General features: G+C 39.8%; 1 protein-coding gene and 1 long non-coding RNA gene across 3 annotated transcripts in view; one reads left to right on the forward strand and one right to left on the reverse strand.

The window, feature by feature from the left end:
• Positions 1-11,608, forward strand: part of LOC111091234 — a 31,643-nt gene extending 20,035 nt beyond the window's left edge. The window contains exons 2-3 of the long non-coding RNA XR_005355165.1: positions 6,287-6,338; positions 11,391-11,608. This is a non-coding gene — a long non-coding RNA (uncharacterized LOC111091234). The remainder of the gene's footprint in view (positions 1-6,286; positions 6,339-11,390) is intronic.
• The window catches only part of APBB1IP (amyloid beta precursor protein binding family B member 1 interacting protein), a 99,478-nt gene that overhangs the window by 20,405 nt on the left and 62,372 nt on the right, over positions 1-16,701 (reverse strand). For both annotated transcript variants that reach the window (XM_038529749.1, XM_038529748.1), the window contains exons 8-10: positions 8,905-8,991; positions 6,475-6,618; positions 2,127-2,237 (exon numbers count right to left, since the gene is read on the reverse strand). In XM_038529749.1, the coding sequence (XP_038385677.1) occupies positions 2,127-2,237; positions 6,475-6,618; positions 8,905-8,991 (342 nt within the window). The remainder of the gene's footprint in view (positions 1-2,126; positions 2,238-6,474; positions 6,619-8,904; positions 8,992-16,701) is intronic.

A 16,701-nucleotide genomic window follows, 5' to 3' on the forward strand; every position in this document is an offset into this window, starting at 1 on the left:
TCAATTCATGACTTGAGCTGAAATTAAAAGTTGGACGCTTAACCGACTGAACCACCCAGGCTCCCCACCACCTAGTCTTAACCTTGTTCGGCCGCTTACTGGTTGAAGAGTCTCTGTGCTCAGGTGCCACATCTATATTTTAGGGAGAATTATGGCTCTTACCTCAAAATGTTGGTAAGATGATTAAATGTGTTAATGTATGTAAAGTGCTTAAGAGGTTGCATTATAGATGCTATGTGTTTGTTATTATTCTCACAACCCCATCTATACCAGGAACAGAAAAGGAAAGGCAGGAACCTGAAGCAGGCAGGACATTCTCATCTCTCTTCCTACTGACCCAAATGGGACCCCACCTCAGGGCCTTTGCACTTGCTGGTCCTGTTTCCTGGAATGCTCTTCCTTGGGTAATTCTTCCTCCCTCACTTTACTCACATCTTTTGTTACATGTCATTCCTTCAGAGACCCTTTCCCTGACCAACCCACTTAAAGAAGCCCTGGTCCTTGCACACAGGGTCCCCTACCCGGCTTCATATTTATCCGGAGCCTTAGCATTGCCTGATAATCACATTTTTTTGTTTATTGCCATTTTCCTCACTCTTAATATAAACTCTATGAGAACACGGATTATTGTACGTTTGGGTCACCTCTGTATCCTGAGCCCCTGGGACAGTACCTAGTACCTAGCAGGCAGCTGGCATTCAATTGATATTGAGTATATGATGAATGAATAAATGAATGAATGAATGCCCAGACTGCCTGTGCTCAGAGTTTTGGGAATGTTGGGTCTAGGGAACACCCAACTCCTGCAGTAATGTGAGTGACAATACCACACTAATGTCGAAACCTCTGAAATGACAGAGTGGGTACATGGTCATCTCTAATGATGTGGTCCTTGACAAAGGTTATATTTGCCACACACGTAGATGTTAGGTGTTGTCCTCCACTTATGAAGGTGATATAAACCTATAGTATAGACTTTGAACCACTTTGGAAGGAGAGGTGACAGCTTTGCCAAGAAGTACATGAGCACACACGTGTAGTCTGGCAAGGATACATTTCTACAACCGCGGTGATGGGTTCTTCCTCGGGGGGAATGGGTGACTGAGCTACCGAACAATCTCACCAGGAACCTGATTTTATTTATTTATTTATTTAAAAAATTTTTTTAATTTTTATTTATTTATGATAGTCACAGAGAGAGAGAGAGAGAGAGAGAGAGAGAGGCAGAGACACAGGCAGAGGGAGAAGCAGGCTCCATGCACCGGGAGCCCGATGTGGGATTCGATCCCAGGTCTCCAGGATCGCACCCTGGGCCAAAGGCAGGCGCCAAACCGCTGCGCCACCCAGGGATCCCCAGGAACCTGATTTTACTAACACCTACCTGCTCCACAGACTTCCATCTCAGATGGAGAATGAGGAACCTGACTCTAAAGAGAAGTTCTGCACATAGCCTTGGGCCATACCTATGGATTTAGATAATCGGCACTCTCTGGCATGAAATGTGATTGAGGGACTGAGAAGGAAAAGGAATTTACGGTGTTTGAACCAAAGTATGGTCGGAATAGCTACATAAACTCCCTGAATCCATTTCTAGGAGTCAGTTGTTAATTTGGCAGAAGACAGTTACTTCTACCCAACCTTCCAAAATGTGGTGCAAATGTAAACCTGACCAAACACTTGATAATTGCCTTTTGATAATATACTCCTTAAAAAACTTCAAGATCTAGTAAGGCTATTTTTAGACAAAGGGTTTTTCCCCCCTATTTTTTGTATTTTCTGTATTTTTCTAGGAAATCTTGTCAAGTTCCTAATTTTTAAAAACTTCTTAGCAGAATAACGGTCCAATAAAGAACTGAGAAACTGTATCAGATTTGTTCAAGTTGGAGAGCTTTCATTTTTTATAAGTGATGAAGAAGACTGGATAGATCCATGATAAAGTTTTAAATTCAGAAACAGGAACTGAGGGTAGAAATGCTTCCACCTTTCCTATTTTGGTTTAAAATGAAAAAAATTATTATGATACACACTTGTGGTTAATGATATTAAATTTTAACATTTTTTTCCTTAAAAGGAAATATTAACTCGAATTGCTCACCAGTCTAAATCAAGAACTTCTTACGACATACCTTTAAAACAAAGCAGTAGTCAGTGGGTGCTTTGTATTTCATTTTACACTGAATCCCATAGTAAATGTTGACATTTTCAAACTGTATAAAACATGCCAGATCTCGAGATGTCTGTAAAAGAAGGAAAAAAATAAATTTCACTGCGTTGACAGCTTAATAATTTTTCAAGGTTGTCCTTGATGGCACAACTAAGGGTAACATATTAGCAGAACAATATTGAATTTTAGATTAACCCATTTAAGCATCTATCATGTTATACATTTTCTAAAAAGTCAGGCTGGCATTTTTAGAGGTAGAAGAGCACACCAAAGACAAAACAGTGTGCCACACACCCAGAGATGGAGTGGAATATTGTACTGCTGTTCTGGCACCTGCACGTGGACTCCTGGGGCCAGAGCTGACTGGCTGACCTTGAGACATCGTTACAGATGCAGTGGGGACAAGAGGACTGACCACCTAGTCAGAAATTTCACGTTGGCTTTTGCCATTCTGAGTCAGTGATGGATTTCCTAATTGAGCATTAGAAGAGAAAAAAGTCATCCTCAGGATGAACAATAAGAGGTAAATATGATGCTCAGGAAATCAGCACACACTTCATGCACTTCTCTCTGAGAAAAAAAGACTCCTTTCATGCTTTCCCATTAGGGCTGGCAGTGTTGCTATGGAGACAGAACCTCTCCTCCATGTCTCATGCTCCTTGTGAGGATTCCAACCTCTAATCTACATATTTGGTTACATTTCAATTACAAATTCGCCCTATTACTCTTTTTTTTTTTTTTTTTTTTTTGCCTTTACATTCTTTAATTCTTTAGCAGGTGAGTGAATAAAGGAGAGAGGGCAAACGCTACCTCTCAGTGCACAATGCCTCCTTTGTAGATGGTTGCACAGTTTTTTTCTTTGAAGATATTTTCTTCTGGATTTTCAAAGTCTTGGGTTTTTTTTTCAAATTGAAAAAATAGAACGTATAAACCATAATTTTATATATAAAAATTAATGATTTATATACTACATTGCTTATAAAATTATGCTTACACACACACACATATAATAAAATGAAAACTTCTTCCACACTCCTTTTTTCTAATTCTACTCTTTTCTCTGAAAGTACCATTGTTTTGAAGTATTCTTCCAAATGTTTTCGGGTGAACATTTATATACATATGTATGTGTAGACATACCCACATACATACATACCCACATACCATTTTAAAAATATGAATGAGATTTTACTATAAATAGTGTTCCAGAAACTTGTTATTTTCTTAACATAGTATCTTGGTCTCCCTATGTCAGACATATGGATGGATACAAGACAGTCATGTAATGGCTGCAGAGCACTCCACTCTGTGGGCGTAATGATTTATTTAACCATTCCTACCAAAGATGACTAGAGGTTATTGCAATATTTTGCTCTTGCAAAAATACTGTACATATGAGCAAATATTTCCGTGGGGGTAGATTGTGAAATGTGGAAGCTGCCATTTGAAAGGGCATTCCCCTTTATATTAATAGATCTTGTTAAATCAGCTGTACCAGCTTACATTCCAACATTTTGTGTTGACATTGCCCATTTTTCTTACTCCTGCTGAAAGCTGGATATTATCAACATTGTTCATTTTATCAATCTTGTAGGAAGAAATATTTCACTTTTTAATTTACATTTCCCTGATTACTGGTAAGAAAGGGCAACTTTTTAATTATTCACTGGCTACTGATATTTTTTTTAGTATTAAATTCTCAATAAGCATTGCAGTTTTTCTATGAGCATGTTTTTTTTTTCTTATTGACTTGTTGAAGTCTTTATATTTTTTTTTTTTTGAAGTCTTTATATTTTATGAATATTTGTATTGGGTTATACATGCTGGAATGTACTCTCTAATGCCAGAGATAGTCTTTAACTTATTGTTTGGTATCTTTGGCCTTAAAGAGTTAAAAAAAACACTTCACGAAGTCAAAGTTATCAATTTTCTCCATTATAATTTTGAGTTTTTAGCCTTGTTGAAGGTTTTTCAACCCCTGAATTATGAAAATATTAACCTATATTTTCTCAGAGAATTTTAAAAAATATAGATAAAAGGAGATTTCATACTTTTTGTAAATATATCTAATCAATCTAGGATTTAATTTGGCACATGGGAGGATACCTAGGTAGCTCAGTGGTTGAGTATCTGCCTTCAGCTCAGGTTGTGATACCAGGACTGAGTTCCACATTGGGCTCCCTGGAAGGAGCCAACTTCTCCCCCTCTGTCTATGTCTCTGTATCTCTCATGAATAAATAAATAAAATCTTAAAAAAAATAATTTGAAACATGGTATGAGGTAGGAAACTACTTTTTCCAAATGGATAGACAATTATTTCAATGTTATTTATTAAATACCACCCCTCTGAGGAATTTTAGAATCAGTCTGTGAATTTCAAGTAAAAACTATCCTATTGAGATTTTTGGGGGGATTTAACATACAGAAAGTTTGGGAGAGAATTAATATTTTTTCATCCACCAGCATGATAAATTTTTATTTATTCAGTTCTAGTTCACTTCTTTTATTGCATTTTATATTTTATACCACATTGGTCTTGAACATTTCCTGTTTATTGTTAGGTATTTTGTATTTTTTGTTCCCTACTATGCATGAAATATTTGGCACTATGTTTTCATTTGCATATTGTTTGTATAAAAGAAAACAATTTATTTGGTCCTAATAGTCGTTCAGTTGAGTGTCTTATATTGTGTGGCAGACGATCACATCAAGTGTGAATAAAGCGAGTTTTGCCTCTTCTTTTTTTTTTTTAAATTAATTAATTTATTTATGATAGTCATCAGAGAGCAAGAGAGAGAGAGAGAGAGAGAGAGGCAGAGGGAGAAGCAGGCTCCATGCACCAGGAGCCCTGATATGGGATTCAATCCCGAGTCTCCAGGATCACACCCTGGGCCAAAGGCAGGCGCTAAACCGCTGTGCCACCCAGGGATCCCTGCCTCTTCTTTTAAAAATTTCTACTTCTTGTTCTTTTTCTTGACTCCTGGCTTGTTCCTCTCTTCCAAGGTTAACTGTAGCAGTGAGTAAAGTACTCTTGTCCAAAGCTAGAACAGTTATAATTTTATCACTAAATGTGTTGGGATAGGTTTATCATCTCATTTACATGTAAATGTCAAAGACTTTGTGTGTGTGTGTGTGTGTGTTTTCCGAAACACTCTGTCAGTTTTCTGTGATTCACACTAAGTAGGAGCAGTAGGCTGACATAAACCACGCAGTACTGGTTATGCCTCTCCTGCATTCTGATCGGTAAGAGAGTCTTCTCACTAGAGGAACAGACCTGGATATTTCCCAGGACTTCACCTGCTTGGGAATGTGGGTCAAGCCTTATTAGAAACAGCCTGAGGGGATGCTCAGTGGTTGAGTGTCTGCCTTCGGCTCGGGTCATAATCCCGGGGTCCTGAGATTGAGTCCTGCATCGGGCTCTCCGCAGGGAGCCTGTATCTTCCTCTATGTCTCTGCCTCTCTGTCTCTCAAAAATAAATAAATGAAATCTTAAAAAATAAATAAATAAAAGGAAGCAGCCTGCAATTTGTACATATGCCATTTGGTGGTGCCCTGGATTCAGCAGTGAAGGCAAAATGCTTCAGCGTACCTCAAATAATATGATGATGAGAGAGGTATTCTAAAGCTTTTAAAGGTAAACAAGATGCAAATGCCCAAAGCCTCTAAAAAAAGCTCTTAGAAAAAAAAGCTAATGGTCAGAATGAGAGTTAAAATTCATTTCAAAGATGAATAATTTAAGGTATGCTTATAGATCAGAGGCAATAATCCTAAATCACCAAGTAGAAGTTTAATCTAAGATACTGTCCTAAAATAGGCAGGGTAATGCAAACAGCACACTTCAGAGAACAACTTAAATGTTCAGAGTATAAGGGCTACAATCTTAATATAGCTCTGTCAACACTTATACTTTTATGATTGCAGATAAAAGAAGTTTATTATAATTACCACAGAACAAGAGAGTAAATACAGGGGAAAAAAAAAACCCTCAGAAAAAGATATATGAAGTAACAAATTATCTCTAGAAAAGTGCTTCTGAAAAAAAAAAAAAAAAAAAAAAAGAAAGTGCTTCTGCTATAATTTTTGAAATCTGACTTTAAAACAGATAAAATTCTTCACCTACAGGAGAAAGCTTTGGAAAAATTCAAAAGGACTTCTGCAATTCTGTCCGAATAGGGTATGTATTTGCACAAACATTGTAGTAACATGAATTTCAGAGCAAAAAAGTGCATTTAGATTGTGATCTGAAGATTTCCTTAGGTTAATTTTCATAAAATGATTTTTTGACAAAGCGTTTTATTTTTCTTTCTGACCTTAGTCTTTCCTTTGGGTACATAATAAATTCCAGAAGCCCGTAAAAGAAAATAGCGCCTTTTCCAGGTTTTCTTTCCATCTTCTTTCAAAGAAAGAGCTCCTTCAAGTTCTGGTACAATGATGGATGTCCCGCAGAAACTTTCCTGAAAATTGAAAATCCGATTATAGAGAGCACAAGAAAGAAAAAAAACCACATTTTTGTTCATATCTAAACAGACTGTGGCAAACTAGCCTTTAAGCTAAAAGTCATTTGTCTATAACTCTGAATGCATATACTTACATCACATACTACTTGTCAAAAGAGAGGAAGGATATTATGGTGGCTAAATCTCAGCTCTTGAGTTAGACTTCAAGGCTTCTTGACCACTTAGCTTTGCAACTGTGGGCAAATCCTAAATCTCAGCTCCTTTACTTGTAAAAATGGAGTCACAATAGCTTTAGCTTCATAAGAAAGGTTATGAGTATAATCTTGGTATACTATAAAAGTAAGCATTCCATAAAGGTTATTTCTGCTATTATAAATTGCTAAATAGAAACATTATTCCTTTTTCTATAAGTAAAAAAAATTACTATTTCACTACTAGTAAATAGAAAAAAATAGAATATATAATCCTATGCATACATAAATATGTGTAAGTTAATTTATTCTTTGGATAGTTTTCTTACTGAAGAATAAAGAAGGCAATTATTAATACTATGGTATGAGAAAAGGTAGGGGACAAGGTAAAATTTCTAGGTGTAGATTTTCAAATCTCACAACATGCATACAATTATATAATTCTTAGTAAATTTCCTTTAAAAAGCAATGTAGCATAATTATACATCATTTTTGTCTCCCAGTTCAAATACTCATTTATTTTGGGCTTCTTTTTTTCATAACTCTCAACCTCCTTTCATTCCATCTCATAAATGTAGAATAACTTTTAATTTTGTACCCTGCAAGCAAATGTATATATATAGTGGATATGGGATACATTTTTGTTCACATTTCCCTCCAATTTAGCTAGCACTAGCTGCCTTGTATATAATCCCTTCAATCAGATTTTTGGTCCAAATTAGAAAGCAGGCTAATGCCAATTTTTCATAGCATAACATGCTTTGTATTTTTCTTTCACATCCAGCTTTTAATACCCTGCTGAAGTCCTATATCAAGAACTATTCAGGCAATTGTATAAATCAAGGAACAGGCAGTGTAGACAGCTGATATATAAGCACTGATTATAAACAAATGGCTGTATTAGGAAACTTCACCCTCCCTTTCCATGTCTGTCAGTCCCTATCACTACTAAGTTCGCTCAGAACCTGAATCTCCTTGCTGCTGGGGACACCTGGTACTTTCTCTTCCTCAACTGAACTTGGAGTCTGGTAAATGCAGAGAATGTCCCCATTCCCACTGTTGGGCCTCCATGGGAAATACACACTGTGCTCTTGGTCCCAGAAAGCAGAATTTGTAAGATTTTTTTCAGGACCTTGGGAGGGGCAGGAGGTTCTGGCACCTACTCCCTCTGGTATAGGGCTGGGAGAATGTGGTGGGGAGAGAAACCTGTGTGGGAGCCTGGCCAGACCTTGGTGAATGAGAGAGGGTGCTCTTCAATGTCAGCAAACTGGCTCCAGGTGTGACTGTAGGCCCAGGTGTCCCCAGGTCTTCTAAGTTTTCAGAAGAAGCCTCAAATCTACTAACTCTAGAAAAGGTCAACACACTGTTGACCAGCATGGCCACCTGTGACCTGTGATCTCTGCACTCCTCTGCATTATATGCTGGGAACAGAGCCCTGATTTTTAGCATACTATTGTGAAAACTCACTAAGAGTTTCAAAAATAATCAACCATCAACTGAACATGTCCCTAGAATGATAATCACAAACATGTGCACAGTAATCGACACAGGGCTTCCATGACCTCCCTGGATAGTTGTAATAATTCAGTACAATCCAGGAGACTGAGGTTCCTGGACCTATCCAATAATTATGAACCTCAATGGCAGACCCAGACCTTGTGTCAGGTTTCCTATCTCCAAAGCTCATACTTCCTACCACACGTGGCTTCCAGAAGAGCATCTTAGAATTCATTGTAAAGTAGGTTTGGAAATCCTTACATCTGACTCGTATGGAGCTTTTTCATTACTTAAGTAATGAAAAATATAGAATGTTAAGAGATTAATTTTATGTGGGTTTAAAAGTGTTTTAGTCAAGAATTACTAATCCAACTTCATGAGAGTAAAATACAGTCTAAAGCCATATTTTAAACTGACTCAAAGAACCAGTTTAATTATCTAAATAGCTATAATTTAGTAATAATTTGATTTTAAAACCCCAAGGTAATATTTCAGTGTGTCTAAGAATCTCCCATTGTTCCAAGAAGCAAATAATTTAAAAATAGATACAGTTAACAGCTTTCTCTTTTCTTCTACTCTGCAAAAATAAACCTACCTCAAGTAAGGATTCCTTGTTCTTAGCATTCATTTTCTCATTTGTTTCCTTTCCTTCTTTTCTTCCTTTGTTATTCAAGTAAAAATTCTAAATAAAATATTAAAAGAGCAGATCAATAAATGTTCTTCACCATGCTAGCCACTGCAGGGAACCATCATGGTCTTGCTGGAGACAGACTATACACCTATAGGAAATAAAGTGGGAACCATAGCATATGGCATCTGTCAATCAAGTGCCTACTAAGGGTTTACCAAGTCCTATGGTGTCACTTAGGCAGATGAAAAATCTTCTTCCCTTCTTCCCCTAATGCACAATCAATGAGGAAATAAACATGAGACAGAAAACACTAGCAAAGGACACCATTTAGTTGTTAAATTCCATTGTCTAGAACACATGCCCAGTACTGGAGGCTAGGAAGAGCCTCTTTTTATAAGGATTTCCCAAAGGGTCGGGATCTGTAGCTGTGTCTTCTTCTGAGATTTTCTCTGAGACCCCTCTCACTTTTTCAGCTTCAGAATCCGTTTTTTCCCCCCTCCAAGTGATGGTGCTATACTGTTTTTGTTTTAAAGAAAATGGGGTGGGGGGAAATGGGGAAAAACCCCCCACAAAGGAAACCTGAGCTGGAGTTCAGGGAGTTCAGGGAGGGTAGTCCTTAGAATGCACAGGCTGCCCTTAGGTCAGAACTTTATCATGACTTTATCAGTCGTGAGGTCAGCCAACTCAATTTGGGCTGCTCTGTAGCAAAAGGCAGAGCTCAAGAGTTAACTCAGTAGCTGTTACCCACGGAAACTGGATGATCTGAGCTGAACAATAAGAGAACTTTAAAATGGGAAATGAAACTTTCACTTACAGCTTGCTCCCTTTTCTCACCGCTGAAAATACAAGATTTGGGGGCAGCTGGAGAGGAAAGGAACAAAGCAAACACATTACTTTTTAAATATCACCTTCTTGGAATAAAGAGTAAACCAAGCAGTTACCAGCCCATGAATAAATTATCTTATACACGTAAAATACCCCTGGTTCCTGAGAATATTCTTCTGTCATGTCGAGAAGATATGTATAAACAGATGGCTTTGGGTCTGTAGATGGGAAGATACATAGACAGCACATAAACTCAAAATGAGCCATTTCTATAGCTTTTCAAAGAGGAAAACAAATCCCTGTAGGCTGGAATGGTCAAGGAAGACTTTCCAGAGGAGGTCCAAGTTTGAAATATTGTCCAAATATACTCCAAGGCCTGTCATCAGGTGACTGAGCAATGCCTCCCCTCACAATGGGTGGGACTCATGTCCCTGCCCCACTTATGTTGGATTTAGCCACATGACTTGCTTTGGTGAACAGAACATGGGTGGAAGATATAGGGCACTGACTGTGCAGAGGACCTGAGAGGTTGTGTCATGTGTTTCCATGCCATCCTCCTGTATTCTTTGCTGTGAGTTCACCAGGAGAAGAGTGTGTCACAGGGAGCTGCTGGTCTGAGGATGGTAAGAGACAAGTGAACTAGCTGAGTCTGACTCACATTCTGGGGCCAAGGATGATGACCCGCAGACCCAGGAGAGAGGAAATGTCTGTGGCTGTAAGCCATGAGGATTCAGAGGTGGTTTAATGCATCCAAGGCTGACAGATGCACATGCCCACACTGGCTGGTGATTAGATCTAGGGCACTGAAGCCAAGGCTAGACTTTCTTTTAAAATAGGAAGCCATATTGGAGACCAAAAATGTGATTACTATAAGACTTCCTCCTGTAGACCTGGTCCTGGATGGTCAAAGATAAACCTTGGTGGGAGAGGCAGGTTGGAAAAGAATGTCAGAAAGATGCCATGAGATCATTTTCTCCCTCAGCGGCTGGTACCCTTCTTCACCTGAGAAGCAAAATGAGGTTGTGTTTCTCTCTGTGTTCCTCACTCCTACAGCCACACTGAGCCACAACCACTACCAAATGTCAGTTAAGGAACACAACAAAGGATGGGATGAAAACTGCCTAAAATATCAGCAATTGTTGGAGTTGCAGGATTACAGATAGTTTAAATTTCATTTTTTCTGTTTTTCAACTTTTTTTTTCTTTACAGTAAGTCAATGTTATTTTTGAAGTCAGCAAAATAAAGTATGTCATTAAAGAAATACAAAGCAATTAAATAAGCAAGCAACCTTATATTAACTGATTTGCCAGTACCTTCTTTGAAAAACAGATTTTTCAGGCTCCCAGCAAGAAGAATGGCTAATTTTTTTTTTTTAAGATTTTACTTATGTATTCATGAGAGACACACAGAGAGAGGCAGAGGCATAGGCAGAGGAAGAAGCAGGCTCCCCAAAGGGGCCTGATGGGGGATTCGATACCAGGACCCCAGGATCACAACCTGACCTGAAGGCAGAAACTCAACCACTGAGCCACCCAGGAGCCCCAAGAATGCCTAATGTTAATACTGGAGAGCTTCTCTACCTCTAGACATATTCCTCAGTCCTTATACCTCTCTTTTCGTTTCAGGCAACATCACTGGTCTTTGCATAGTGGGACTTAAGTTTCAGCATCACTCTGGGAAAACAGAACTCTTGAGGAGCTGACTCCCATTTCAACAGCTGGCACTTATTTAGGAATAGCAGACCACCCTGTGCTTCCAATCAACTGAGAAGAGGAACTTTTCTAATGACAACCAGACTGAGAAACTAAGCTGCTTTTTAAATAAAGTTGCTTTTATTAGCATAGCAAGTGTCCCCAGGCTCCTGGATGGCTCAGTCAGTGAAGTTGGTGAAGTGATATACTTTGGCTCAGGTCATGATCCCAGGGTCCTGAGGCTGAGGTCCATGTTGGATTCCCCACTTGGCATGGAGTGTTTCTCCCTCTCCCTCTACTCCTCCCTCTTGCGTGCGCTTTCTCACCAATAAGTAAATTTTTAAAATCTTAAAAAAAGGATAGAAGGTGTCCCAAACTACTTTACCCAAAATAAGCAGTACCACCTTGGGCAAGAGGGGTCCCTGCCCTGACTCCACTCTTTAGAAGGTCTCTGCTCTGACACTCACCCAGACACTCCCCTACTCACAGGGTGACAAGTCTATGGGGCCAATGGGATATGCCCACCTGAAGCCAATGACCCCCTACATTTCAGTCCACACTCCACACACCCAGGACCTTGGAATTCCCTGACTAAATGGCCCGGAGACTCTGCCCTATATTCATTCTCCTGCAGGTTTATGGCACTGCTAGCATGTGCATCCTAGGCCAGAGGGTGGCCGAGGGGCAGCTTTTTGCAAGGGAGTGATGGGTTGTATGGAGCCTGCTCTCTGGGCTGGAACATCCACATCATGCATGCAAGGCTCCCATGGCTCAGGATGGATGGGATGGATGGAGGGGGGAAGTCTAGGGGTTGGTCATGAGCAGTTCCAAGACACCATCTTGCACAGAACTCAAAGAAATCTAAGAATACTAAGTCTAAACTCTTAGGTCATTATGAAGGCAATAAGGTGGGAGGACAGAACACATTTAACTGCTTATTAATTTGATTTAGAACTTTAAATATACAGATATACGGTATATAAGCCTTCAATCTACAATTGCCCCAGGCCCTAATAAATATTGGGAGTTTGCACAGATGCCTGTCCTCCACTCCCTGTGGGATTCCACATTACCAACCCATCCTTTTATTCTCTTCTAGTCATCAGGGCTACTTAAAATGCAAAATAGAAATATAAAAGAATTTCTTTAGACCTTCTTTGACAAGGTGCTTAATTTTCTGGGAAACTTTCTCAGCTATAGGGCAGCCACAGTTGTTAATGAGTAGAACATAATCTCTCCTTTTCCTCATCCTGGATTTTCCTGCCCATGAGCTTACATCCTTTAAAGTCTACACACCCTGGGCCCTGGGCTAGAACAGGTGCCCATCTTGGACAACTCTGTCTCAGTCCTTAGGATACAGGGCTAAACACCCTTCCACAGCCTACAGTATCCTGGCTGTACTTCACTGACTACTGACCTCATGCCCCCAGGCACCCAGCCAAGCAGAATGTCCCCATGTCATTCATTTGTGCTCTGCATGGACTTCACTTTCTGAAGAATGCTGGTTACTACTTTTATTTTCACAGTAGTTCCTAGATACTTCTGTTCCTTCTGCCTATTACATCCAGCAGATAGCTCCTGGCCTTGCATCTCACCTACTGTCTCCTTCCCTGGCTTTATTCCAGGGATGCTCAAGAAATATTTCCTGGTCATTCTTGAGCAAATGCTTGACATCCTGGGGAAGCTAGGGATTAAATCCTTATCCCCTTAATTTGTCCTGAACAACTTCAGGTAGCCTGAGGTTAGACTCCTATTCACACTTCTTTGAGTCCCTGCTCCAAACTTCTGAGATAGAGCACCACTGTCCCACACCAAGTCTGGCCTGGCTGCACTGTGATCACCCTAATCCAAGAGCACTGCAGATGCCTTCTGGAGAGTTGCTACCATCCTCCCAATTGCCTCCATTTCTTTTTTTTTCTCTAGACTATTCTCTACAATGAAGCAAACTAAAATAATGATAATTATTACACTTTGTGTAGATGATAGCCTTTAATTCTCACCACACACTTCTAAAAACAAATTATCTCCATTTTCAGACAAAAAAAAATAGAGACTTGGTGAAGTTAGATGATTTGCTCCAGGGCCCACAGCTAACAAGCAATGGAGTCAGGATTCAAATCCCACCTGTCTGATTTTAGGATCCACAGTCTGGCCACTCCATGAGACTGCCTTCCAGAAAGAGGCAGTTTTGTAGAAGACAAGTTTGAACAGAAAATGCCATGTTCATGAAACTGAAAACCCTCAGCACGGTGTGGCAGGTCCATCAACTTGGCCTTGCACACTGTTGTCCCCATTCTCCACAGCAGCCTCAGTGGGCCTTTCTACTCCTTGAACAGGGCTTGATTCTGGGCCTCAATAATCCTACACTATGGCTTAGAATCTCCCCTCCTGCCTCTCTCCCTCATCTTGATTCCCTTGGCGAACATGAGAAACATTGCTTCCTTAGGGAGGCTGTCTCTGATCGAAGAACTGGAAGACCCTCCTGCTGGAGGCACCCAGTTATGATATATGCTTCAATGGCTATCATTAGCTAAGTGTCCTTACTGGTTGACAAGAAGTTCAATGGTACCCACCCTCCTTGAGCCTCCTAATAGTTGAAGATGAAAATGACACAGATTGTTATTTTATAAGAATTGTGACAGATTCAGAAGCAGGGAGACAGTTAACTGTGGGGGAGCCTGAGCCATCACTCAAGACTGGGGACCTTTAAACTGTGTCCCCCTTGGGGAATGTACTGAAGCTCCTCTAAGGGTACTCTAAGGGCATCGGTCTTCACATCCTAAACTTCAATGTGTACTCTTCTCCAAAGCGGATCTGCCTGTGAATGGAAGGCCCCTTCCCTACTTCACACACAAGAAAGGTACACCTCACAGCTACACAGAATCTCACTGCCCTGTGTGGGAAGCTCAAAGGCTCTGAGCAAAGGGATAACTTGAAACACGAGTGTTGTGAGAGGGAAAGACTCACCACTCAAAACAAATCTTTTTTGGAACTTATTAAACTCAACACCAAAGAAACAAACAATCCAATCATGAAATGGGCAAAAGACATGAAGAGAAATCTCACAGAGGAAGACATAGACATGGCCAACATGCACATGAGAAAATGCTCCGCATCACTTGCCATCAGGGAAATACAAATCAAAACCACAATGAGATACCACCTCACACCAGTGAGAATGGGGAAAATTAACAAGGCAGGAAACCACAAATGTTGGAGAGGATGTGGAGAAAGGGGAACCCTCTTACATTGTTGGTGGGAATGTGAACTGGTGCAGCCACTCTGGAAAACTGTGTGGAGGTTCCTCAAAGAGTTAAAAATAGACCTGCCCTACGACCCAGCAATTGCACTGTTGGGGATTTACCCCAAAGATTCGGATGCAATGAAATGCCGGGACACCTGCACCCCGATGTTTCTAGCAGCAATGGCCACAATAGCCAAACTGTGGAAGGAGCCTCGGTGTCCATCGAAAGATGAATGGATAAAGAAGATGTGGTCTATGTACACAATGGAATATTCCTCAGCCATTAGAAATGACAAATACCCACCATTTGCTTCAACATGGATGGAACTGGAGGGTATTATGCTGAGTGAAGTAAGTCAATTGGAGAAGGACAGACAGTGTATGTTCTCATTCATTTGGGGAATATAAATGGTGGTGGTGGGGAATATAAGGAAGGGAGAAGAAATGTGTGGGAAATATCAGAAAGGGAGACAGAACATAAAGACTCCTAACTCTGGGAAACGAACTAGGGGTGGTGGAAGGGGAGGGGGGGGGTGAATGGGTGACGGGCACTGAGGGGGACACTTGACGGGATGAGCAGTGGGTGTTATTCTGTATGTTGGTAAATTGAACACCAATAAAAAATTAATTTATTAAAAAAAAAAAAAGGAAGTCAAATGCTTTCTAACCCTGCTTCTACACGATGGAAAGCACCCAATCATCCTGTCAGGTGGTTTATGAAAAGAATCATCCTTGATTCTTCAGCGACAGATAACTTGGAAGGAATTCAAGAAACAGGATGGGATTGCTCTCACAAAGCTCTTCTGTTCTCATCCACTCATTTATGTGAACAAGGTTTCTCACCACTGATATCTATAAAAAATACTTAACTTCTATAGAAATAAAAAACAGCAATATAATTGATGCTGAACATTCATCCCTTTATCCTAGGACTAATCAGAGGGGAAAAATGTTTCATCTATTTATCTCATTAAGAGATGTTTCCCCCCAGATTTTTCCTTTTTAGGCTTAATATCAATATTTATAGCTTTAATGTTTTGAAATTGTTTTAACCAACTGTGTAACTTTTTAACACTTATGTGCCTTACAATGACAGGATATAAAAGATTACGTATCGGGATGCGTGGCTCAGTGGTTGAGCATCTGCCTTCAGCTCGGGTTGTGATCCCAGGGTCCTGGGATGGAGTCCCACATTGGGCTCCTGGCAGAAAGCCTGCTTCTCCCTCAGCCTATGTCTCTGCCTCTCTCTGTGTCTCTCATGAATAAATAAATATAATCTTTTTTAAAAAGATTACATATCAATTTATAAACAGTTTGTCGAAAGAAGTATGAGAGAGATCAATTAGAGAATTATAAACATAAAAATACATTACAGTAGGAGAAACCTTTGTGGAGAAAATGGAATGGGAATATTTCAAGGGGAAAAACGAGGAACAATTAAAATTTCCCAAATGTTAAAAAAAAGCTTATTGTACAACACCACACCTTAATGTAAACTATGGACTTGGATGGTAATGGTGTATCAATGAAGGTTCAATGACTGTAACAAATACATCACTGTGGTGGGGGATGTTGATAGTGGGAGAGGCAATGTATGTGCAGAGAGTGTATAAGAATTTTCTCAATTTTACCATGAACTGAAAACTGTTCCAGAAAATAAAGTCTATTAAAAAAAAAAAAAAGCTATTCATGTGCTGCTTACACGGATGCTGGTGGGAAATCAAATTGCCTGAAACTATATATTTTTTAAAGATTTTATTTATTTATTCATGAGAGAGAGAGAGGCAGAGACACAGGCAGAGGGAGAAGCAGGCTCCATGCAGGGAGCCCGATGTGGGACTTGATCCCAGGACTCCAGGACCACGCCCTGAGCCAAATGCAGGCACTAAACCGCTGAGCAACTCAAGCATCCCCTGAAACTGTATTTGGACTCCATTGGATATTTTTTAAAATGTCAAAATTCATAATATGTTGCTTATTGCATTATTTGCATCTACTTGA

This window comes from Canis lupus, chromosome 2 (genome assembly GCF_011100685.1).
Source record: "Canis lupus familiaris isolate Mischka breed German Shepherd chromosome 2, alternate assembly UU_Cfam_GSD_1.0, whole genome shotgun sequence".
NCBI classification, from domain to species: domain Eukaryota; kingdom Metazoa; phylum Chordata; class Mammalia; order Carnivora; family Canidae; genus Canis; species Canis lupus.